The sequence below is a fragment of the Candoia aspera genome, chromosome 5 (assembly GCF_035149785.1).
Source record: "Candoia aspera isolate rCanAsp1 chromosome 5, rCanAsp1.hap2, whole genome shotgun sequence".
Classification (NCBI taxonomy): domain Eukaryota; kingdom Metazoa; phylum Chordata; class Lepidosauria; order Squamata; family Boidae; genus Candoia; species Candoia aspera.
In genome coordinates this window covers 32,450,545-32,476,253 of record NC_086157.1, presented here as the reverse complement: position 1 = coordinate 32,476,253, position 25,709 = coordinate 32,450,545, and the positions used below count along the sequence as shown (strand labels likewise).

The 25,709-nt window shown below is 38.6% G+C and overlaps 1 protein-coding gene across 1 annotated transcript in view; it reads left to right on the top strand.

The window, feature by feature from the left end:
- Positions 1-25,709, top strand: part of SH3RF3 (SH3 domain containing ring finger 3) — a 238,748-nt gene that overhangs the window by 202,110 nt on the left and 10,929 nt on the right. Inside the window, exons 5-8 of the mRNA XM_063304905.1 lie at positions 7,765-7,865; positions 11,466-11,636; positions 12,668-12,915; positions 16,632-16,966. Of these exons, the coding sequence (XP_063160975.1) occupies positions 7,765-7,865; positions 11,466-11,636; positions 12,668-12,915; positions 16,632-16,966 (855 nt within the window). The remainder of the gene's footprint in view (positions 1-7,764; positions 7,866-11,465; positions 11,637-12,667; positions 12,916-16,631; positions 16,967-25,709) is intronic.

The following is a 25,709-nucleotide window of genomic DNA, read 5'->3' as shown; positions in this document are numbered from 1 at the left end:
GGCTCCCTCCCAAGTCCAGAATGTTGGTTTGAGTGGATTTTGCCATATGGAGACCTAGCACCAAGGTCATATAATCACATACGTTGACATTGAGATTTACATATGTCCGTAATATGAGCGTGGCTCTGTATTTAATTAAAAAAAACTGAATATGTACTATTCCACATAAGTTATACAAACTGCTCATTTTGTGTTTATTTTTGAAAAGTTAAAGAAAATATTTCTTTAAAAAAGTCACTAAAAAAGCTGATAGGTGAGAAGACCCTCCCATGTACACCTATGGCAGAAGACATGTTTAGCATGTAGAGGGAAAAATACATTTTCCATTACTGCACTCATAAGAATTACTGTTGGGCAGCTGTGTCTATATTTATGATCACCAAAGGTCACCAATATGTTCTGTGAATGCATCCCTCGAGGTTATAGTGTCAAATGGAAATGTTTTGAATCAATCTAAAATTACTGCTGCTGCCTGCAGTAACACTATTCTTGAAGTGCTTGAAATAGAAATCTGGAAATTAACAAATACATCCATCCTAGTCAGTCATACCAATTCCCTAAGGCAAATTAAAGTATTGTTATTCTTCATGCTTTGGGGTGGCTTCCTGGATATGCCTACAAGAACATAAAGCTTTAAATGAAGATGCTTTCTCAAAGACAGCTTATTCATCATAATGCATTTTGCTATTTTGCCTTTCACAACTTCAGAAGTATTTTGTGGGTAAAGGGATGGAAGAATTGGTGGCAGACACTGGAGGCTGTCTGAGCCATTTGTGAAGTTCTGTTTGTAGCAGGTGATTTCACATTAGAAATCTTCGCTACAAGCATCTTGACATCCTGAAATGACAACTTCCTGCATTCCTAACTTGGAACTCTTGGTCACAATCAGGAATATGAAAAAGTGTTAGAAGGGTAAGTACTTGTGTAGTAGTTTTGAGTTACGCCATGAGGAGCTAACCAGTTCAGTTCTCTACTAGTTTGGGCAGCCATGTGGGCTCACAAGAATAATGTCTGCATTTAACACTTTGCATTGTTTAAATGGCTTTTTTAACTAAAATGAACATAATCTTTTTCTACACCTGAACCATTAAGTATAGAATAGAAATTTCATACCAAAATTACAAAAATGATAAAAGCCTGTGCAAATTTATAATTCGTTTTTTCTGAATTAAGTCACACTTACTACCAAATAAAATAATAAATATTCATGAAATCATACTGTACATTTCTTGCTCATCTCATATAAAAGTCAGTGTAAATTCTCTCTCTTGGCCACGACAAGCTGCTGATCATGCAAGTGAAAAGTTCATTCACACAAGCCCTGCAGTTTGGGTCCTCCCCTGTATGGTGTTTCATTAAACAGATGCTCTTGGTTACTACTGAATGGTCTTAATTTCCCCAACCAGCTACACAGAAACAACTCAGCCATAGTTTATTTTCTAGCCTCTCATGCTGCCTGGTGTAGGCAAGAGTAAGAAGTGCCACAGATGTTTCAGTAATTTATGAGTTAGATAAATCTATAGCAGGAATTGATGTTTATCACCTCCTGGAGCAGAAAAGTAGCTTGTGTGTGCCCATCTGCAACTGTAATTACATTTTATCAGTGTGCGTAGGGGTGTTTATTAATATATTGCACCACTAAAAGAAAAGCTGTGTTCTGGAGTCATTGGATGCCCTAACTCCCACTTTGTTAATTAACATTTGATGAGAATGCTTTATCTCGGGTGTAGCTGTTTCTTGCCAGTAGTTGATAGTGCAAATATAAATTCAGTACTTTGACATTATTTCTAAGAACATTAGGGCTTGGAATAACTGCATGACCCATTGGTTAGTCAGTTAATCTGACAGAAATGAGTAGCATGAATCTCAAAGACCATTAGTCAGTTTTGTAGCTGAGATACTGCCAGAGGATCACATATTATTAAGCTGCATAGGTGGAATCTAAGTATATCTCTCTCACCTTAAGGATAAAATATCAATATGCAATGAAAGCATGAAAGAGCATATTATTTCCATTAATAAATAGGGCATTATTGCAGAAAGATACTTTTAAATTTGTTCCAAATTTAGACTAACACAATACTTATCCAATAGCAGTAATAATAGCATTTTTACCTTTGAACTTGTAGTAATGTTGGTCTGTATTGGTATTTTGTTATAGGTCTCATGACTCCCATTCATCTTGAAAACACCATCAAAAGGCTAATAAGTATCTGATATTGCTATTTAGGAGTTACTATGCAACTGTGAAAAACAAAATTCAGGCCTGAAATAGAAACTGTTACAGCTGTTTTGTGTGTGTGTAACTTATAAATTTGCACTTATTCTATAGTCTGAGTAGCTCCATACTGATAGATCTTAGCTGAATACCTTCCTGTGGACACTGGAAAAGCCCACACAGGGAACAGCAGGATAGAGGAAAGACCTTCTACCAATGATAACTTTATTACTTCCCCACCCCAAAGAGAACAGCAGTTATCAAAACAGACATACCACACAGTTGCAGTGTTGCCAAAACACTTGTCTTCAAGTCAGAGTTGACTCCTGGCAACTGCCTGGACTAGTCCCTGAATTTTTATTGACAAGATTTTTGGAAGTGGTTTGCCTTTCCCTCCATCCTAGGGCTGAGATAGAGGGACTGGCTCAGGATCACCCAGCTGGCTTTGGGCCTAAGGCAGGACTAGGACTCCTAGTTTCCCAGTTTCTAGCCTGGTGCCTTAAGCACTACATCAAACTGGTTCTCCCTTTTTTTTTAGTATTTCTTATTTTGACCTTTGTCTTTAATGAGCTGTTACTAGAAGTGGAAAATGATTCAAAGAAGCGCTTATTGTGTTGTATGTATAGGATGATTCCATTCCACCAAACTTCGCCTTTGCATTCATGATCTTAAAGTTGTCTTGTCAACTTACCTGCCTCCCATTGGCTGCAGTAACTGTGATAAAATGTAGCTTTAGCAGTAAATGGTTCCTTTATTTAGCAATGCCTTGTCCCAATGTAACCTGTCCTCAATATCATCTCAATAGAAAACTGCTACCATTATTGGTTGAATATTGAGCAAGAACAATGCTCGAAGGGGCTCTAAGACGCTTCCCTTGTTCCTTATGTCCTATAGTAGAATTGAGGAAAAGAAGTGGCCTGTATTTAAAAAAATCTTCTGGCCATGAAGAAAGCCATGGAAGAGAGAAGTATTTGGGTGATAGGAATCAGAAGCAACTGATGACATTGGAAAAGGAAGGGAAGGAGGAAAAACAGAAAGACTAATTACCTTGTATGTAGCAACTAGCAGTAGCAGGAAAGTGGTAAAAGCCAAAAGATATCCTTCCTCTTGCCTTTTTCCTCTACCCCAATTTTTTCTGGGTTCTTGCCTCATAATCCCAAAAACATTTACAGCACTGCAGTAGTAGCTGCTTTTCATTCAGTTTTGTGTTTGATTTTCATTTGTTTCTTTTTCTTGGAGACAGATGCATAAATAAATGATCATGTCCTCCATTCAATCGTGTCCGATTCTCGGAGACTGCCTGGACTAGTCCCTGCAGTTTTCAGAAATGCTTTCCCCCTGCCTCCTTCCTAGGGCTGAGAGAGAGGGACTGGCCCAAGGTCACCTAGCTGGCTTTGTGCCTAAGGCAGGATTAGAATTTACTGTCTCCTGGTTTCTAGCCTGATGCACTACACCAAACTGGCTCTCCTCTTGTTGTTGTTTATTCGTTCAGTCGCTTCCGACTCTTCGTGACTTCATTGACCAGCCCACGCCAGAGCTTCCTGTCGGTCGTCAACACCCCCAGCTCCCCCAGGGATGAGTCCGTCACCTCTAGAATATCATCCATCCACCTTGCCCTTGGTCGGCCCTTCTTCCTTTTACCCTCCACTCTTCCTAGCATCAGCATCTTCTCCAGGGTGTCCTGTCTTCTCATTGTGTGGCCAAAGTATTTCAGTTTTGCCTTTAATATCATTCCCTCAAGTGAGCAGTCTGGCTTTATTTCCTGGAGTAGGCTCTCCTCTTATAGTTAGTTAAAAGCTAAATCAGATGTTTGACTCATTAACAAAATAGAAGATGAAACTGTTATTTTACTTTTTTAGATTTCATGATTTGTTTTCTTTAAATTCATGCTTTCCTAAACAAATATGTCAGTATGCTGGGAAGCAAAGAATCTGTTATCAGATTACTATGATCATAGATCAATGAAATGTAATTTTCTACAGATTATTGGCCCTTTAAATCAAAATGCCGTCTTGTAAGCATTCTTACTGTTTTTAATAAGTATCCTGAAATAAACAAAATGTAAGTTTGTATATTATACTTAGCAAAGTCAAACCCCAGACAACCTAATTTATGCAAAACAACATTTTACAAGGTATTAAGTTCTAACTCTTCCAATATGATATTTGAAAATAGACATAATTAAATAGGCAAGGTTTGCACAAGTGATAATATATTTGATCAGAATTATCTTCCATCACATATTCCACTATTTTATCATCGTAAAACCTAACCACAGTAGTTATCATACAGATACAGTGTGTCTTGGCCTGAGTCTTGAGATTAGGTGGGAAGTAAATGTAAATTAATTGCAAATATATCATGTAGCACTTCCTTCTGGAAATCAGGCCAGTGGGCCTGCATACTCAGATAGCTTTCATTCTGAGTATATTTCATTCTATGAAATGTAATGTTCCATGTGCAAAAGAATGGTATTTATCATCTATATTAAGCCACTGGGGAATATCTTCCGTTGGGATATCATCTGCCAGTTTGGATGAGGTATTATCAATATGCAGACACGTTATCTCTCTCTACTCTGGTAAGGCTGTGGATATCCATTGAGGCTGCCCCAATGTCTGGGGCCAGTGGAAGATTGGGTGGGATGAAACCAGGCTAAATCCTGGCAAAACGGAGTTGCTGTGTGTGCAGAAACTATCATGTTTGCTGATGGCCTCCATACTCATTCTGAGTGGACATTCCTTGAAGGGGATTGTCCAAAACCTAAGGGTTCTCCTCAACTCTCAGCTACTTCAGGAACAGCAGATGGACCCTGTGACCAGGCAAGCCTCAGTTTCAGTTGCTGTGCCATTTGCAGCTCCTCTTGGAGCAAGAGGTATTAGCAATGGTGGCTCATGCCCTGGTTGCCTTTAGATTAAATTATGGTAACATGTTCTATATAGGGCAGTTTTTGAAGTCTACCCAGAAACTGCAGTTGGTCCGAAATGCAGAAGTCCATATACTGGTGAGTGAGAGCATCAGCATGATACCAATATTATGGGTGCTGCATTGGTTACCAATAAGTTTCTAAGTACAATTCAGGCTGTTGGTGATGACTCATAAAGTCCTTTATGACTTGGGTCTCAATTATTTTAGGAACTGTCTCCTTCAGATGAAATTGTCCTATCCTGTTACACCATCCTAGAAAAGAATGTCAATGGTCCCCTCTTTCTAGGAAGTTAAAGTGACAGGAGCAAGCTTTTTTAATACTGGATATTCTCTATTTTGTTAATTTTAGGACATCTGCTAAGACTGGCTCTTTAAAAGAGCTTTTGGAGCTGAGTAACTATAGTGTGGGATTGCCCTGTAGCTCCCTTATGGTGCGTTGTTTTCAATTACAATTCCTTTTTTTTTAATGGTTTTAAATTGTAAGTATTGTGAGCTGCCCAGAGTTGGTAAAGTTAGTGGGATACAAATATTGTAAAATGAATAAATGTCCAAAAAAATCTACTAGACTTAAAATTCATGATATATGAACTTTACCTGGAGAGCCATAATTTAGAAAGTCTGTTCAATTCCCTGTACTTTTTTTGGAAAATCATGTGTCATTGATGGATACAGATCTACACATGGAAAATCCACGTCACGTATTATATTGCATCAGTCTTCACTAACCCAGTCCACTCCAAACGTTTCAAGACTGGGCCTGGCTTAGGAATTTTAGGAATACAGCTAGAAAGAACCATACTTTATTAGGGGATTATTTGTATCAGTAGCATATAGGAACTGGTTTTGGCCAGGATTTTTGGTGTGATCTGAGCTACTGAGTGAGCTGAACAGGTATTTGTATGACTCAAAAAAAAGTGTTATTGGTTTGCATTTCTTCTGTGTTCTGAGTTTTAATTGGGGAAGGGGGAGAGTACAACTGGTGTAAGTCCAATATATTTCTTTTTCCCCATCCTCCTCTGCAGAGTCTTACTCTCATGTATGTGTACTGTTCAGAAGGACAATTCATTAGAAAACCAGATATCCAACATTCAGCATTAAAAACTGGTCCTTCTGCAATATTGTCTTTGTACCAGTCCCTGGTGCTACAATCAGCTAAGTAAATGACTGATTGAAGTTTTAAGATTAAGAGACAATGAGTTGGAAAGAAGCATTAAAACTCTGTCACACTTCACAGCTTATAAAATGGGTCTTAACGCATGGATTTGTAAAATCCCACAAGATGACATAAAGAAGAGGAAGGATATGTAAATATATTTCATATCAGAACTCTTTATAGCTGAATAAGTGAATCCATCATTTGTTGCCAAACCTTATAAACTTTTAAAACCATTGGCCCAAATTCCATCAACTGAGAAGAATAATGGAACAAAGAGTTTATTAAATAGTTGTAATTTCTTCTAAATTTGTTCCTTTGAAATGCACAGTGAAGGAATAGCCAGGAAAGATTTTAACGCTTCTTTTCTTGAATATACTCTTTCAGAAAGGGCAAAATGTAGCCTTATCTCCAGTATACTCCCTTCCAAACAAATCTTTAATGTTAGAAACTAGAGAAGGCATAGTATTTTTATTTTTTAAAACACTATGTTTCATCAGTAATGGATCTGGTTTCCCTTTTGACAATGAAGTATGAGCTCAGAATAAAAAACATTAATACAAACTGAGTTACAACAACAATAGTTATTATTTTATTGCTCTGTGGTTCAGCTCTGATCTCTAAGAAGATTAACATTTCTGGGTGATTATAAAAAGTAATATACAAAATAACTGCATTGGAGCAATTGACAACCATCTTATTTTTTAACCAACATATCACTGCATAAGACGTTAATAAGAAAATGAAATTAAAGGAGAATAACAGTTCTTATCAAATTAAGCAGCATCCCAGTGATGGAGAGTCTAAGCTTGTCTTAGGCTGAAACAAAATACTGATTTTCTGAATGCAGACTGTTCAGATTTCTAGGTGTGTTACAGTGGAGCTTTGACCATTACTGAGAACAATCAAAGTCAGCCTTCTGCAAAAAATATATTGTTAGAATGTATAAAGCTGAAGAACCTATCTTAAAGAAAAAAACCACACTAATAAATAAAATACACATTGATTGAATGTCAAACAATTCAACGACAAGAATGAATGTAAAATGTTTTGAAGACTTATTAGCTGCTGCATATCACATCCAACTGAAAGCATCCAAGAAGCCCCCAGAAAAAACAGCTTCCAATAGCTATTTTGTTGTTTTGCAATAGCAAAACAAGCTGAGGAGGCCAACCTTGATACAGTCAGTGACAGGTGTCCAAGGGTTTTTCTGGACACTGCTAGGAGAAAATCAAGAAATGTAATCTTAGAGTGATTAGAACTGTTTTGGAAGACTGCTATATCTGTGTCCTGTGCTTCTCAAACAGTATATAAATGGCTGCTGAGTAGAGCTCAGAACCTTGTTTATGTCAGTGCTGACGTTCGTGCTAAAGAGGGAAGAAGTACAGCACTAACTTCTAATGATATTAAATATTTCCTAAAACGATGCATTCCTTTCATTTTTCTCCACTTCTATTGCTTCTAGGATTCTACTTCAGCTGGATCTGCAACCATGGCTGGGCACAGAACAAGTGCAGTTGCTGGAGATCAAGGAACACCACCGAAGGTTCAGCTACCACTCAATATGTAAGCAGAAGTTTTGCTCTGAAGAGCAATGTATCATTGTGGCTTGATTATTTATACTTTGAAAATGTTGGTCAATTGCAGAGCACCTGACTATGTTATCACTGATTTGGATGATCCAGCCTTCTGCCAAAAAATAAAAAGTGAAGAGTGAAAGGCCAGGTCACTTACTTTACACAGCCCAATTTTAGCTTCCAAGCTATTTATTGATTTATTGATTTATCAAATTTGTCACTGCCCATCTCCTCCTAACGGAGGGACTTATTACAGTTTGGTGAATGATTACTTGGCAGGCAATGTGCCTATCAAATAGGGAAATTCTGATATTATCAAACCATTTATGAAATAATATTCCTATACAATTGAACACCTGAGACTATTATGTTAGGAAGTGTGGTTCATTCAATTGTGTATTTAGTACAGTAAATGAAGTTACAACATTAACATGGTACGTGCAAAAATTTTAGTTTCAGTGAAAGAAACTAAAAATAGAATGATTAAATATTAATTGAAATTAAGTTACACAGTCAAAAACGAAAAACAAAACATGCACAAGCCCAATTTTCTTTTCCTTGGATCCAACATTTTTCCTGTCAGTTAGAATGTTCCCTGAAAGAACTTCCATTCAGAATATTCTGATCAGTTATGCTCATGGTGAGTATCCTTCACCATCTTCTCCATTACCTTTGCAATAACCTCACCTGTTTACCTTCTCAGCCGTTGAATCACCACCCAACAGATCTGAGGTGTCTTTGCCCCCTTTAAGGAGGGAAACAGGAAGTATACATTTTCCTGCCCACAATGCCCAAAGTGACTGAAATTTTAGTGACATGCAGCAGTTAGGGTAATTGCACAAGTAGTGAAGGAAACCTAATGTGAGATAACTAGGTAGTCCTGTCATACAAGTAGCAGGTAGAAACTGCATTACAGGTAGTCCTCATTTAGTTACCACAATTGGGACTGGCAACTTGGTCGCTAAGCTAAGCAGTCGTTAAGTGAAACTGTGACCGTACTTACGATTTTACTTCGGCTTTCCTTTACTTTACAGAACTGCGAAGGTCATAAATCCAAGGATTGGTTGCAAAGTTAACTTTTTATTACAGTTGTAACTGCAAATGGTCACTAAACGAGGCAGTTGCTAAACAAGGACTACCTATATTCTTAATGTGGAGTCCTTGGTGCTCTCTGAGCTTTGTTGTTTTCTTGCAGACGTTTCATTGCCAGACTAGGCAACATATTCAGTGCAAAGAGGGAGTGGGCCTTGCTCTCTGTTTATATACCTTGGTTTGTCCAGCTTGTGTTGGTGGAGGTGTTGCTCTCTTCTTGGGTGTTCCTTGATTGGGCTGTTGTTTGCTGCTTGGTTGATTGACTGAGTTAATAGTTCCTTGATTAGGGTATATTGTGCTGTTTGATTGTTCATCTGGTGTTAATCCTAGTGTTAGTCTTTGAATATCTGGGTGTTGATTGCTGGCGAGGAGGTGTTCTGGTCTTTTCCAAAACACAAGCTGGACAAACTATGGTATATAAACAGAGAGCAAGGCCCACTCCCTCCTCGCACTGAATATGTTGCCTAGTCTGGCAATGAAACGTCTGCAAGAAAACAACAAAGCTCAGAGAGCACCAAGGACTCTACAGTTCAACCCTGAGCTACAAATATTCACTTCAATTTGTATTCTTAATACATACCATGAGTACTTAATTCTGTATGTCTCATTAACCAGTGCTATCTTCGGTTTTTCTGTAAATTGTCTACAATATTCCACTTTCCCAAGTTGCAGAATATTTTAATATGTGTAAGGAAGAAGAAAATAAGCACCTTTGTGCTCTTAAGTGCTAGAAAGCCAGGCTTCACTTCAAAAGAAACTCATATCACAAACTCATAACAGGCCTACAGAGATGACATCAACTGTAGCACCGTGAATCCAACATTTTAAAATCAGTCAGAGTTGAGTCCCTCTAGCCCAAAATTAAAGCTGGAAATTGTACCTGGCAACTATTAGTGCTGAATGCTGTAGATTGAAACTGTGTCAGTTAACTGGGCACCACTCATAATACCCAGACATCTAGCACCCCAAAAAAGAGGAGCCCCTTTCTTTTCATGTTAGACACTCTGAGTTCAATTCCATATTCTAGTGTCACTGAGTAGTCAAAGATAGCTATGAGGTTTATATTTTGTTCCGAGTGGTTAGCACTGATTGCAGTAATACCAGAGAACATGTTCATGCTAATTAACATAGTTCACTGCACATACACCACCAAAACATAATGTGACAGTACTTCCTCAGGCCTCTTGTGAAATATATACATTAATTATTTGATCAGGTTGTTGCCTACTGCAAGCATATGATAAATCAAGGCAAAGAGTGCCTAAAGGAATTGTTAAAAGATATGAGCAGTCTAATAATTATTGCTGTTTATTTCCTGCTTGCAGTGAAAATACTTACTGCACACGGGAACAGAATAAAAAAGCAAGCAACATTTATTCTTCAAATTGTATTTTCTAGAGAGCAGAAAAAATAAGACCTCTTATGTATGGGTTGCAGTCTGTATTTTCACTGAATTATGAGGTTCCATATTTCTTTTTTCATCTTCTAGGTGGTAGATCGCCTACTTTTACTCCTTCCAATAATTACAAAAAAATCACATATAATTTAGCAAAGCCAATATATTTTGTATAGTATAACCTTTTAAGGGTATGCATGAAATAGAACATATATTTTGTTTTGAGCTTGAAACAGACCATCATGTCCCAGAGGTTCTGCCAAACCATTCTGGATTGGCTGTGTTCTGGTAGAATTTTGATTGTTCTGGGATTCTGCTGAAACATTGGTTGTTCTGAGTTTTATTTGGCTGAAATAGAAATCTGAAGGAATCCTGGAGTGATTTTATGGGGCAAAGGAGGCAAGGCCATAACATGTCATCCCTGCTCCTTTCCATGGCCAGGGTACCAGCCAGTGATGTCCAAGCACAGCATATCCCATTAGCCTCCTGTGCCCAGACTTTTAAGTGCCTCCCCTTCCCTCCCGTCCATGTTTTCCCTCAGCGGCAACCACCAGTGTCCAAGCACAGCATATCCCATCAAACCGCCTACCCTGATTTTCAAGGACTTTCTCTCTGGTATGTAAAATAATAGGGAAAATTAAGAATTATGGTTTTTAAAATTCTTTCTAGTAATTTTAGAAACAGTACTAAGTCCCTTAATTCAGCTGCCTATTTTGAAGTGCAAAATATCCTGAAAATACGTTTTGTGGAATTTCTTGATTATTGCGTCATTTTCATCGCCATGATTTGCTTTTCGTTTTGATAGTCCATATCCAGCTAAAGTTAGTTGTGGGTTTCCTATTTTTGAAACCTGTAGAAAAAGTTCTAATTAAAGTTCCAGTGCTGTCAGTGTGTCAAAGATCTTGTATCTAACTGTCTGGATGGAGTTTTCTGTTCTTTTTTTCCTATAGTCTTTTGCTGGTTAATCATTTCAGTTGTTCCCCACTGCATAAAGAAATTTGGAATAACAGGTATTTTATGTTAAAACAAAATGTAGTTTAGTTGCTATGTGCATTTTCAGCCTTAACCTTTCATTATTTATATGTTTATCATTTTTGACAGTTACTTGGCATTATATGCATACAAACCCCAGAAGACAGATGAGTTAGAGCTACGAAAGGGGGAAATGTATCGTGTTATCGAGAAGTGTCAGGATGGCTGGTTCAAAGGGACATCCTTGAGAAATGGCATGTGTGGAGTCTTTCCAGGCAATTATGTTACTCCTGTTTCCAGGTGAGAAGCAGTGGGAGGTTTAGCAATTTGATATCACCCCCTCCCAAAGGAAGAAAATAAATCCCAAAATGTGTCTTCCCTTGGTTACACTTCAGATTTTTTAAAAAAAATGTTTAATATCGAACTAATTTTCAAGTCCATCCAATTTTTATCATAGTATCCTCACAAATGGGTTGTAAGAACAGTTTGTGATAGTGAGGGGTTGTGCCTGATCTCACACTTCCACAGTGAAGCACGTGTTTATCCTGTCTATGGTCTCAGGCGAGATGTCTAAATAAAGAGGTTGCTCATAGCTAGGCTGGGAAAGATGTCTGTCTAAGCTGCTGCACATAGCAGCAATAGCACAAAAATAGTTAGAAAATGTGTATGATTCAGTGACCAGCTGAAATGTCCATTGTTTCTGCTTCCTACTTTTTGCATAGCTCATGTTTCCTTTAAAAGAGACTAAATAGAGTTTTTTATTCAAGTACTAGTACTGCCTACATTTCTTCTCAACACTAAAATTAAGGATTTCTGTCCAGCTTTTTCTTTCTCTATAAAAAAGCTCTAAGCAAGGTTGCGTATTTTGCATTACATATTGCTTCTCAGGCTACTTTCACATTTTTACATTCACCCTGGAAAATATATTTGTCATATAGATCTCTCCCTCCCTCCTTCCGTCCATCCATCCATCTCATAAGAAATATATGTACAGAGAGCACTATTTTTCTACAGGAAAATCAGATGAGTTAGTAAATTAGACCTAAAAGATTTGGTTTTAACTAAGTGTTCTTTAATTAAAATATCAGTCTTGGCAAAAAATACCATGTATTATGTACACAAATAATCACATGAGACAGATGAATAGGCTGTTCTATCTAGCAGCTACTGAAAAAGCTTGTCCTTTATTTTACTTGGGAGGCACACAATAAGGATCTCAAGAGATGCTGTGCCCAATAATGGCACAGGAGAAATCTAGTCACAGGAGGAAACGTTGGTTTCAATCATGTTTCCTTTGACTTCTTGCAATGTTGGACTTCCTTGTTTTCCAGGGTCCCCACAGCAACTAGCCAGCCCAGGAATTTAACGGGGGGCTCTCCAACAGCAAAAGGCTCCCCTCGAGATGCTCAGCCAGGAGCCCCAGCTCTTACCAATTCTGCTCCTGTTGCCAGACCAGCGGTTCCAATCACGACTCCTCCCTCGCAGACCCAGCTGCCGGCAGGCTCCCCCCAGATGAACAACTGTATGAGATACTCTTCTCAGCACACAGTTGCCCAGCCTCGCAGTTCTGTGCAAATGGGTAGGTATAACGTGCAGGCATCCTGTCCTCTAGATCTCATATCAGAGACACAAATCTCTGGAACCTTTTTGTCTCTGCAGGGTTCCTCAGCAAACCCTTGGCTCTGTTTAAAACTTAAGCAGTAATAAGGATTAGAGTTTTTGTTTTTTGTATGTTTCCTTAAGGTATTTATTGATGGCAAGAACCACATTTTGGTTAGCTTGCTATCCTGTACCCACAATGGAAGTCCCATTACAGCACTTACAGATGTTACACTAATCAGTTGGGGAGCCTAAAACATCCTATATGTTAAGAAGTAAACTTTATAAGTCTGCTTAACAAGTTGTGCTGTCCTAACAGCCAGGAACCACGCTGAGACAAGGAATAGGTCTCTAGTGTTTTATTACTGCTACATAACAGAAAATCCTAACAAACTGAAGAAGCGTGGGAAAAACCCAGACATATAAACCCCAAAGGCTAAGGCGGGCCCAATCTGTGTCTCTTTGAATGGCCACCTAATTCCTCAGTACTACGCATGCGCTTTACAGCCTGGATGGGAGCCCCCTGCTCGCCATCCTCACTCATGACATGTGCATGGCTCTAATGTTTTAAAACAGTCTATTAGGTTTAAAATATGAAAGATGTTTTTTGTGCAATTAAAATACAAGTGATACACCCAAAGGCTTGAAATAGAACTTTCTTTAAAAAAAAATAGAGTGTATACCTTCTGTAATGGACTTTTTTCCTACATGGCATTCTTTATTCAAAGAATTTTCTGCATGCACATTTATTCAGCTTTTACACTGTTGTTGTTTTTAGCTTTTATACTTCGGCTATAATGTGTAATAAAGTTAATTCTGTATTCCAGCAACTTTTCAGAACCATTTCAGAAATGCTTTCTGATTGTCACCAGATTGCTTTCCTAACGTACAATACTAATTTGAGCATATTAAGAAAAAACACTTAACCTCTGATCAGAAGTGCAACAGAATGGACTTGAATTTTATGTGACTGTCGTGTGGCTTGTTATCCCACATTTTCAAGAAAATTCATTCGTTATAAAGGTCTTATTTTTAAATGGATATACTCTGCATGTAGGTTTTGCTAGACATTCAGGAACAGAAAAAATAGCTATTTATTGTATCAATTTATTTAATAAGTCTGCTCTGGCAAGCCCTGAAGGCCAGTAACAATTTAAAAACAAAAAAAGAATATAAAAACTAGAAAATGTAAATTAAAATTAATGGTAAAATATATACTAAAATTAACTGACAATTAAAAGCCTACTGAAAGTAATATATTGTTACAGGTTTCCTAACACTGAGAGAGTTGGCCCAAGGACAGTGTAGGACAAAGCTCTTTTCCATATGACAAGAAGGCAACCAAGGCATCTTAAAAGGGCCTTTCCTATACATGTTAACCACCAGACAAGGCTATAATGGAAGAGGTGGTCCTTTAGATGGTTGGGTCTTAAACCAATTATACTTTTAAAAGTCAATACCAACATCTTCAATTGTGCCTAGACAGCAACTGGCAGCCAGTGCAGATGTTTCAGTGCAGGCAACATCATATGATTCCAATTAGCATTTAGCAATTTGCACTCCCTCTTTGCACTGAAGATGTTGCCTAGTCTGGCAATGAAACATCTGCAAGAAAACAACAAGGCTCAGAGAGCACCAAGGACTCCACAGTTCAACCCTGAGCTACAAATATTTGCTTCAATTAGCATTTAACCTGCTATATTTTTCTCCAGCTGCAACTTCCAGACACTTGCTAAGAAGAACCCCATGCAGAGCATGCTGCAATTTCAAGGTATCCAGGGTAATAATCCTTGCCAAATTCATCTGGCTCAGGAATGGACATGTGCATTCCTCATCAAAAATGCCACCAGTGGCAGCTGAGATTCAAGGAATGTTCTCAGGTTGCAAATCAGTTCTTTCAAGGATGGTGCGACCCTTTCCAAAACAGTCTGAAACTTAGTCCCTGAGATCAGTTTCCTGTTTTCCAATAGCACCTTGACTTGTTTCAATTTAATTTCAGCGTGTTTTCTTTCATTGAGCCCATTATCAAACTTACATAGTAGATACCTTGGAATTGGATGGTAAGGAGCATGGATGGTAAGGACATCAGCATAAAGCCAGCATAGTGATGACAACCCACTCCAAAATTCCAGATAACCTCTCCCAGTAGTTCTGTGTAAATATTGAACTGTTAGCCCTACCAGATAGATCAGACCAGGAATCAACTCCACAGGAAGGCTAAGACTACTTTTATTGAGAGTGACTATAATAACAGAATCTTGCAAGTCTGATTGTGCTGAACCTCCTCGCCTTCTTATACCCATGTGAATTAGCGGGGTGTCTGAGCCACTTCCATATACTTTGTGCTTGTTTTGAACTGAAGATACGTTTTTTCCTCGTTGCTTTAGTAATGGATCCTGCTTATCTCTGTCAAGGTCATCTTCCTTACTCTCTACATGAATAGCATGGGAGGCAAAGAACATGATAAGTCAACAGGCTAGGTGTCAAATCATGGTCCCCCAATATCACCTTCTGGACGTAGCCTGACAGGAAGATTCCGAACCACTGTAAAATGTTCAGTACCCTCAGGGAGTCCAGAAGGATACTATGGTTGATAATACTTATTTTCTTTATTTATTAAATTTATACACTGCCCATCTCACTATATAAATGACTCTAGACTCTAATAACAACAGCCACTGAGACATCTAGGAGAACTAACAAGGCTTACTCCTCCATCTCAGTTTCCAGCATACATTTTCCACCACATCAACCAAAAGTAGTTTTAGTACCATAACCTAGTACTAAACAGAACTGCAAGGCCAGCATGTTTCTGATAACCATTCTCAGAAATGGTACACTTGGGTTGGTCTCTAATTGCATAGGTCTCTCTGATCAAGGGAGAGGGCGTTCCTTCAGTATCTTTTTATGACTGCTTTCTTGAGAGAGGAGGAAACATCTCCCTCTTGTAAGGAGGCATTGATCCCCTCCCTTATCTCTTCAGCCACTCTTGGTTTAGCTGATGTAGAGGAGGGGCTAGGGTTGAGTAAACTGGTGCTGCTCCTCATCTCTCCATGTACCTGGTCTGTATCCTTGAAATCTAGACAGCTAAAAAGAACTCAGAACAGAAGAACAAGTAACTGCTGATGTAACACCTCTGCGATCTGCCCCAGTTCTGAAGTCCAAGTCAGAATTAATCTGATTGGCTTTCCCCACAAATAATTCAAATTATTCACAGTATTCTGGATTCCTTCATCATCTGTCAGCACAGATAGTGCTGGTTAGGTGGGTAAATAAGGCAGCTTCCTGAATTCATATGTAGGTAAGAAATTTTGTGGTTTCCAGTTAAAGTATTCTTTATTACTTTTATTTTAAAAAGTGTCCTACTGAAATCTAGTTCAACCTGATCCTGAGTATATTTGCTTGGATTACATTTATTTCTGAACTGAGTGTGCATGCAGTTTTTCTACATATTGGAAATCAAGATATAAGATGAAAATGGTAAGCTCTTGCATTTTAAAATACTGCTCCTACTGTGTTGCTGTTTCTGCATAATGGATAGACTGTATTACAGATGAGCTATAGTCAGAGTTTCAGTCTGAACCTTAGCAGTTTGAGGTGTTCAAAATCAACTATTATACCCCCATTTCTATTTTGACAGTATTCCTGAAATCAAATTTTTTTCCTCCTGTTTCCCTGCTCCCTTTTTCTTTCCAGTTGTGCACAATTCTGTGCAGGCACAGGATCGGCCCACAGCCACAGTCTCACCACTGAGAACTCAGAATTCTCCGTCTCGCCTCCCAGCAACTGTCATCAGGTCACACTCAGTGGTTTCTCCACAACACATCCACCACTCTCCTGTGCATGTCATCCCTGGAGCACAGTGCTCCAGACCTATTATTCCTCTCACTTCCGCAGCAGCAGCAATTACTCCTCCCAATGTCACTGCAGTCAATCTGAATGGAGAAACTGGAAATGGGCCCATCAGTAGCTTGGTGACTTGTAGCCCAACCAACGCAGCTTGCAAAACAGAAGAACGGAAAAATGAAAAGGTAAGCGATCACTTTGGTGTTGCAAAGTAGAAGAGTAGATACATTATGCTGAGTCTTAAAATCATTAATTAATTGAATTAGTTTGCTTAAAGGTAAAGGTAAAGGTTTCCCTCGACGTAAAGTCCAGTCGTGTCCGACTCTAGGGGGCGGTGCTCATCTCCGTTTCTAAGCCTTAGAGCCGGCGTTGTCATAGACACTTCCGGGTCATGTGGCCAGCATGACGACTCGGAACGCTGTTACCTTCCCGCCGAAGCGGTACCTATTGATCTGCTCACATTTGCATGTTTTCAAACTGCTAGGTGAGCAGGAGCTGGGACTAGCAACGGGAGCTCACCCCGCCACGCGGTTTCGAACCGCCGACCTTCCGATCGGCAGCTCAGCGATTTAACCCGCAGCGCCACCGTGTCCCTGGTTTGCTTACTAGATATGTAATAAATTTCCTCTTTTTGTCACACTGAGCATTGCAATGTTATGTCAATTTTTGAAGGAGCTCTGGAGGCTGCATCAAAGGTTTTCAGAAAATATATATGGCCTTGGGTTATTCACTCCTGATTAAATTATTTTTACACACTTTTAAAATTTAGCTTTGGAGCTGCTAATCAGTTGAGTGACTACCTGCATATTAAGAAATTCATTGTCCTTTCCATCTGTTGTACATCTTTCATTAATATTCTTTGTTTAAATCCTACAAATCCAAAACAGAACAGGTATCCAAAAAAAGTTCAATGAAAACTTATTAATTACACTGAAGATGTTAAATGAGGTTTAGCCTTGCAGGCTTAGAGTCAGGGGCATAATAAAACACTGACCTGTGAACTATTTTAACAGTACTGTAAACACCTCTATTTCTTTCAGAGAATTGCACCGCCATGCTTCAGTAAAACAGAGGACAGGATTAAATATGACTTGTTGAATATATGATTGATATGTTAGAGATGCAGGCTTATAGGGTTCACCTTTGAGAACAATCTTTCAGTGTCAGTGCATTTAAACATGTTAATGAGGGCTAGTACCAAGCTGATCTAAACATGCTTAGCTCATAAGACCCTTAACAAATGCATTATTTTCCTTTTATATAGAGTTTACACATGCTGCAGCTAACCACCCTCATACTTTGGTGATGAATGTGGTCTACTGAAAACTGGTTGTAGAACTTCATAATTAATCATTGCTTAGAAGCAGGAGGAGGGAAAATCTGACTGTGTAAAAGATTCATCCTTAATGGTCATCGGTTTTGTTGCTAAAGACTATGAATTTCTAGATGGATCATTTGTTTCCTCTTCTTCAATTTATGGGACCATTAAAAAAAATAGTTACGAATTATCAGTTTAAAGCATAGGGCCTTTTTTTTCCCCCAAGAGTAAGTTCCAGATCTTCTAATGATCAATGTAAAAGGTAGAATTTTTTTTTTTTTGCTTAATCAGAAAAAATCCTAAACAACAAATGAGAGCAATGCAGTTAAGGCTGTGTTAACGCGTGGATGAACCTTCTTCTTTAGCTACACTATGCAATTTTTTAGGCTAGCATGGTTATAAATTTTAATTTATAATGGACTCAACTAATGCAGGTTTTGGTTTTCCCTGTACTGTTTTGGAACGCATTCTAAAATTCAGATCCCACTGATTACCCCAAGCAGTAGAACTGGGCTATACGCCATCTCCTCCAAACTTCTGCAGAGCCTGAGCCCTGCCTTCTTGTCCCATTCTCCACAAACTGAGCAAGCAGTAGTTGATTCCTTCGCTCCTTTTGGATGCTTTGAATTCAGCATTAAAGGTGCCAAAAGAAACTAAGACTGGGCAGTTTGTGTGGGCCATTTCCACACAGAAGGGTGGTCTTGTACATACCTAGGTGCCAAGCCCTATAGGGCTTTGTAAGTTAAAAATAGCTCTTTGAATTGCACCCAGAAACCAATTGGTAGCCAACACAGCAACTGTGAAACAGGTGTTAGATGACTATGGCAATTTTGATTCTCCAGTATGCAAGCAGGCACATTTTATACAAATTGCAGTTTCTGAACAGCCTTCAAAGACAGCCCCACACAGAACATACTGCAATGATCCAGACTTCTATCTTCAGTAACTGAAGGTGAAACTGGAGCACTTTAAGGACAAGCTGGAGATGGTCAACCATCTCCATTATCTTCTCCAAGGGTTTACGTTTTATATAAAGCTCAAATAAAATTTCTGCAGAGAAATTTGCTTTTCCTTTTATTCTTCTCTTAGTTTAATTGACACATTAGCACACAATGCTGTTAAAAGTTATGTACATCACAAGGAATAGTTAAAGAGAGGAAGCATTGATGAAGCCATATACATCATTGTGCCATGCTTTTTAATTTTTTTTAAAATATTCATATATTTTATTTTTAGATTAGTTGTAATTCAGCCATCCTGTCCAATAGTCCAACAAAAAAGAAAAGTTGTAATGGGCCTTTTTTATGGTATACTTGCTTGTTAATAGTACATTAACCTGCTACTTTAAGTTTTAGGTTTCTCCTCTAGAATGAAATCTCTCTTCTTTGAACCAGCAATAGTAAGAGCAATAATCTAAATTTGGGCTTCACCATAATACCTGCATAGCATAGTTTCTCATGGCAAGCTAGATTCCCAGAATGTATAGACTTCACATTAAAGCTACAGTACATACTTGAGTAAGGTCCTATGAGTAGGATTTAACTATATTATCACTATCAGCTTTACTTCTCCCCTCAGCTGTTGTATTAAATTAAGGACTTTGCTCAGATTTTTAATCATCTCCTTGTTCACAGATGCTGTCAATACCTTGTCACAATTTTCATGAATCAGTATCAACCTCATCAAAAACAGAGCAGCTGCAGAGATACAAAATGCCTTTCCATGTTCTAATATTTTAGTGAAAACCGAAATAGAAGTAAATGAAGCTTGGATTACAGGTGGTCAAAAGCTACCTCTATCACTTCAGAATGTCTTCAGGTTTTGCTTCTCAAAAACTGTAAAAAGCAACTCAAGCTTTTTCCAAGTGTTCTTTGGAGCTCTGGGATTCCTTCAAAAGCTCTTTCTTTTCTCTAGGACAGTTGCTCTTGACAGTTTTTCAAGTTTCTCCAACCTTTTTCTAAACATAGAATATGGGGCACAGGAAAAGGAGAGAAAAGGAATAGTAGAGGGAGAAGCTTTGTGTTCCTGGCGTCTTCTTCAGAACCCAGCCAGCCACCTCTGACTATAATTCAGCTTGTAGTTTTATTTCTTCCTAGCTTCCTACTCCTGTGTTTTTGGAAGTAGAATCATACATTTCAAAAGTATTTCGGAGGATCTTGCAGAAACTATAATACAGAACATAACTATAGCATAAGACCATCCATTCACTGGGAGAGGGCCTGCCACTTCTCAAAGCCATTGGTTCCAAACATTTCCTAATGGGTATTTCTGGTAATGTTTAGCTTGATTTTAATTCTGCCCTCTTATCACATGTGACAGTCTCTGTCCCAATGACTACCCTTCTCCAAGCTGAATGGGTTTTCAGCCATTTCGCATAAAACTTGCTTCCCATTCTTCTCACTATGTTTCTCATCCTTTTGTGGACATACCTCCAGTTCTTAGTGTTCTTAAAATGTCACATCTGAGATTAGTCAAAGGACCCCAGACACAGCGGGACTGGTGAAATTAGTTTGAAACTATCATTTCTCTGTGTCTGCACACTATAATTAATGTAACTTAAGATTGCATTTGGGTTTTTAGCAACTGCAGTTCCTGCTGGCTTATGATCTGTAGGCAATCCACTAGATACCTCAATCTTTTTTTATATGCTAAACAGGTCTCTCACACCTATGTCTGTATTTTCTAAATGAAGCATGTATTTCTGTTGAAGTTCATATTGGAGATCTCAGCTCTGTGTTCTAGTCTGTGAAGACAATTTTGAAGCTGCTGTTTCAAAAAAAAAAATTCCTGTTTTGCATAGTATGCACTTTCACATGGTTATTAGTGATAGACTTATTGGAAAATTACTGGCAAGATATTTAACGTGACCAAGTCAAATCAATGTAGTAGAGTTGCTTCAGTCCATTGTTGGCTTCAGATTTTTGGAATAGAGATCATTGTTTCTGAAGCCTACAAGTTCCAAGCATCAGTCTCCTCTTTAAAAATTAAAACATGTTTCAAGTGGAAGCAATAGGACAACTGTGGATGTGGATAATTTAGTATCACAACATCAAGCACAGGGGACAAAAATGCAGACTTTTAGGAAATATAATTAAAACCACACACACTTGTATTGTTTTTATAAGAAATACTACATTAATTTCTTTTGTTTATTACGATGAACCAATCTGCAGCAGTGTATTATGTTTTAAAATCACAGAATATAATTTCCTCTCTAACAGGTTAAGTATTTCTGATAATTACAAATAAGTTATGATTTAACATCAATCTATTGTTCCTCTGACAGTTTCCTTCATAAATAATTTAGCTACTGTTTTCATGTCAGGTATAACTACTGACTTGAACAAAATGATAGTGTTCCAGGAACTTAATCCGATGAAGCAAATCACACTGGAAGCGTTTAAACATCTAATTATTCTTTCTGGGGAAAAAAAAGACTTCTGACTTCTGATAAGAATTCTGATTGAACTTTCCCAGAGCATATGGCACTGCGGCTGCTGAAGAGATAAATACATGCTTGGTTCTTGGAACAGTTCATGAATCCATTATCGACAGGGCATCCTTATAGTTTTCTGATGCCTAATTCATACCCCAAATTAGTTGAAAGCCAGCTATCTGAAAATACCATTTGTTCCTCTAGTCGGTAGTAAAATCTGTTCGAAATGTTTAATGTAGGGTAGAATTGCCATATGGACTTCAGGAATTATTGATTCGTGCAGAATTTCATTCCGGTAGGCTAAGCTTAAAATACTGTAGTGATTCTTCCTTCTTAACCACCTAGCCAACCCCATCAGTTCTTCTTTTGCATGACCTACAAATTTACCTATTTATTTATTTATTTATTTATCTTGCAAAGTGATGTGGCTGGTCATCTTAATCAGATATCGCTGGGCAGCTAACTAAACGTAAAAGGAGAAATCTCAGTAAAAAAAGCAGTAAAAGTTAATCAACCCTTCACCAAAACTGCCAAACAAGGCAGCACAGAGACACGCAGCATCCTGGCCCTGCAGCCTGAGGGAAGAGCTGGGCCTTCTGGAGGATGGGGGCTTTTGAACCTCGGGGGGATTTCCAAGGCAGGGGCCATAGCAGAGAAGCCCCATATCACTGCAGTGAATGTGTTCAGCAGCTGAAGCGAGCCTGGCCTTGGAAATGGTTCAGAGGCACAGGTATATGCCAGTCACTCAGAACTACTAGAGGAAAAGTAGATGGTAAGTATATTATGTATATAAGTATAATAAAATAATAATTAAGTTAACCATAGCTATCAGGGCCGCAACTGGGGGGGCAAGTGGGGCATGTGCCCCAGGCGCCACGCTGGGGGGGGCAAATGAGCGCTGGGGGGCACCAAAATGGGCATGGAATCCATGTTTGCCCCGGGTGACAGAGACCCTAGTTGCGGCCCTGATAGCTATTGAGCGGTTGATACCCATCAGATGAAAGCATGATTTCGCACAACAGTAACTTTATTTATTTATTTTACATTTTTATTTATAGCAACACTCCCATCAAGTTGTCTCACAGTGGTTTACAACAATAAATAAATAGTCAAATAAATAGTAATCTCACCCCAACAGTAACATACCAAACATTATGGAAACAATTTTAACCTATTAAAATAATAAATATTGCAATAGTAAAAATACAGTAGAAACATAAAGACAAAAAAATGTATAGGAGTAACATTAAAAAACAAACAGCAGAATAAAAATGACACCACTGTATGGGAAAAGCTAACGTTTTTGTTTATTATTATGTATTTAAATATGCTATAGAAGGGGCAATCCAAACAGACTGGGTAAGGCAATTTAATAATATTGGTGCCACCACTGGTAAGGCCTCAGTAGTTTCAAAACAAGCCTCTTTTTTGGAATGATACACATAGCAGGACTTTATCCATTGAACACAACTCCGCAGCTTCACAAAAGAGCACAGACTGAGCCTTCCAGCCAAATGAGACCTTTCCCAACCCCAGTTCTTCCAGATTACCTGGATTCACTTTCAACTGGTTGTGCCTCAAACAGTCTAAGAAGCCAGTAATGGAGCCCAGCTCAATCCAGCTCCCCACAACCGAGGAGGATAGAAAGGAAAAGTAGACCTGGCTGTCATCCATGAAGAGATGTCACCAGCCCCATAAGTTGGAAATGTTCCTTATTAGAATCTATCCTTGAAGTAGGAGAGGAACAATAACAAATCCACGGGTCAAACACATAACTAATTGAACAGTAAGTTCAGTCCTCCTGAATATTTCTGTAGACTTGTCTGTGAGCAAAAGAATCATGCAGTACTCATCAGACCAGCCCAAGTGAGAGGTTAGTGGGGCACTCATAATTCAGAGTGCCATGATTGATAGAAAGAACAGTGCAGAAGTTCGGGCGAAACTATTTTGATTGGCCCCTCTGGACAAAGGCATAGGCCATCTTGTGGTCGTGTATTATTAAATCTTCCCTTCCAAACCACTAGTGGCAAGACATTGAGCCTGACTAATGAAAATGCTCTCCTGCATGGTACAGAAAGGATATTATGAAAATAATTAGGTGAAGAAAAAAAGATCTACCAGAGAGGCTGCTGTTGTGGTAATGTGGGGCTTTGATCCTATCTCTGTGCAAGCTCAGGGCTCTCTGTTTAAGCTCTAGTATGATCCTCTTGGGCCTGACATCATCAAAAATTGGGCTGAAATAATTCCTTTTGTTGACAAATTACATCTTTGGCTATCATTCAGTAAGAATTGTTGGTGTTTAAAGCAAAATTGAGTATTTCGGATGTTTAACATTAAATTAGTTCAAGATGGAATTTCATTTCAGTTTAGTATGTTGATTATAATTCTTGTTTTTTTGGCCCTAGTTCATTTAAGAAGTCATAATATGCATTTTAGATCCAGAAAATGGTAAAGTAAGAAAAGCAAAATAGCATGCAGCTGCAGACATGGATTTTCCTCATTTCTAATTTATTCTTAACTATAGAAATGTGGCACTGCCAAGTTTTGTTTTGCAATGACAAAAGCTTGATTTAACTGCTAAAGATGAATTTCCTTTTAATACACAGATGGGGTTCTATTCCGTGCACGTGGCCCACAGCTTTCTCTGCTCCAAAAGACTGATCTGGCTGGCTCTGCAGTAGTCACATGATTCATTAGAAACTTAGCATATCTGGAAAATTCTTTTTTATTTTTAAGTAGTTGCTGTTTAGTTCACATGGAACATTAGGTAAAGAACATTTGGATGATATTTGTTTGCTAAACACTCATCTGTTGATAAACTGCTAAGATTTCCTGAAAGGCTGTGTTCAAACAAAAATGAAGAAGAGGACATTATATAAAACCAAACAATCTAATGATGTAAATTGTACAGTATATCATTCTCTAGCTCTTCTCCACACCCATTTTTCTCTCAGGAATAGGTTACAGAATCAAAGTACAGCACAGAACCAGACACACTCTTATCTGGGAACACCCATGCTGCGAACTTCCTGTGTGATCTACCTGTCTTCCTCTCTTGAAGAACATGCTTGTCTTCAAGTCACATTTTGCGTGCTGATTTGGCAGCAAAACATTATTTGCAAAGAGCATAATACTGGGTTTTTTAAACATAATTTTAATATGTTTCACTTGGTGCATCAGACTGTACAAAATGAGACTATCATGCTATGGTAAATAACTAAAATGTATCTTAGATGCCTTCAACATCTAAGCACCTTGAGAAATTACAGTGAATCCAGAAAATTGTTCCCATCCTTCAATTCTGAATTGTAGAAGCCCCACAGTCTAGGAAGAAATCATATTGCTTCATTGAATACATAGAAAAGGAAGTGAGATGGCACAGCTGTAAGCTTTATTTCTGTTATACAGTATGGTCTTTCAGGAAAGCCAATTATCAGGTGTACTTCACTAAGTATAAGTGATGACCAGGTAGCAACCATGGCTAGGGGGCCTTTGAGTAGGGAGCAAGGATGGCCTTGACAGAGAGAGGGAAGATCCATTATCAAGGCAACAAACAGATAAACATAGCTTAAGCCCATATGAAGATAGAGATTTATGAAAACATCTAACACAGAGGCCTCCTAATTCACATGAAGATAAAAGGAGGAGGGGAAGCTTATTCAGATTTGTAAGATTCTGTTACTATGGCAATCTTAATAAAAGTAGTTGTAGAGCTATGCGGTGTCTGTGTCCTAACAACCAGGAAACACGCTGAGACAAGGAACTGGTCTCTAATGCTTTATTGCTAGTACATAACAGGAATCCTAACAAACTGAAGAAGTGTGGGAAAAACCCAGACATATAAAACCCAAAGGTTAAGGCGGTCCCTATCTGTGTCTCTTTGAATGGCTGCCCAATTCCTCAGTGCTACGCATGCGCTTAACAGTCTGGATGGGAGCCCCCTGCTCGCCATCCTTACTCATGACAGTCTGTTTCTTGATCGTTGTAGGGCTGGCACTTTTCACAGGTTCATCTTGTGCACCCCTTCTTGGACTGGGAGGCCTTGTTTATAGTGACTCAAGCATTAGTCATCTCTCAATTGGATTACTGTAATGTGCTCTACATGGGACTGCCTGTAAAGAGCATTTGGAGGTTGCAACTTTCCAGAATGCAGCGGTGCAGGCAGCTTTTGGTG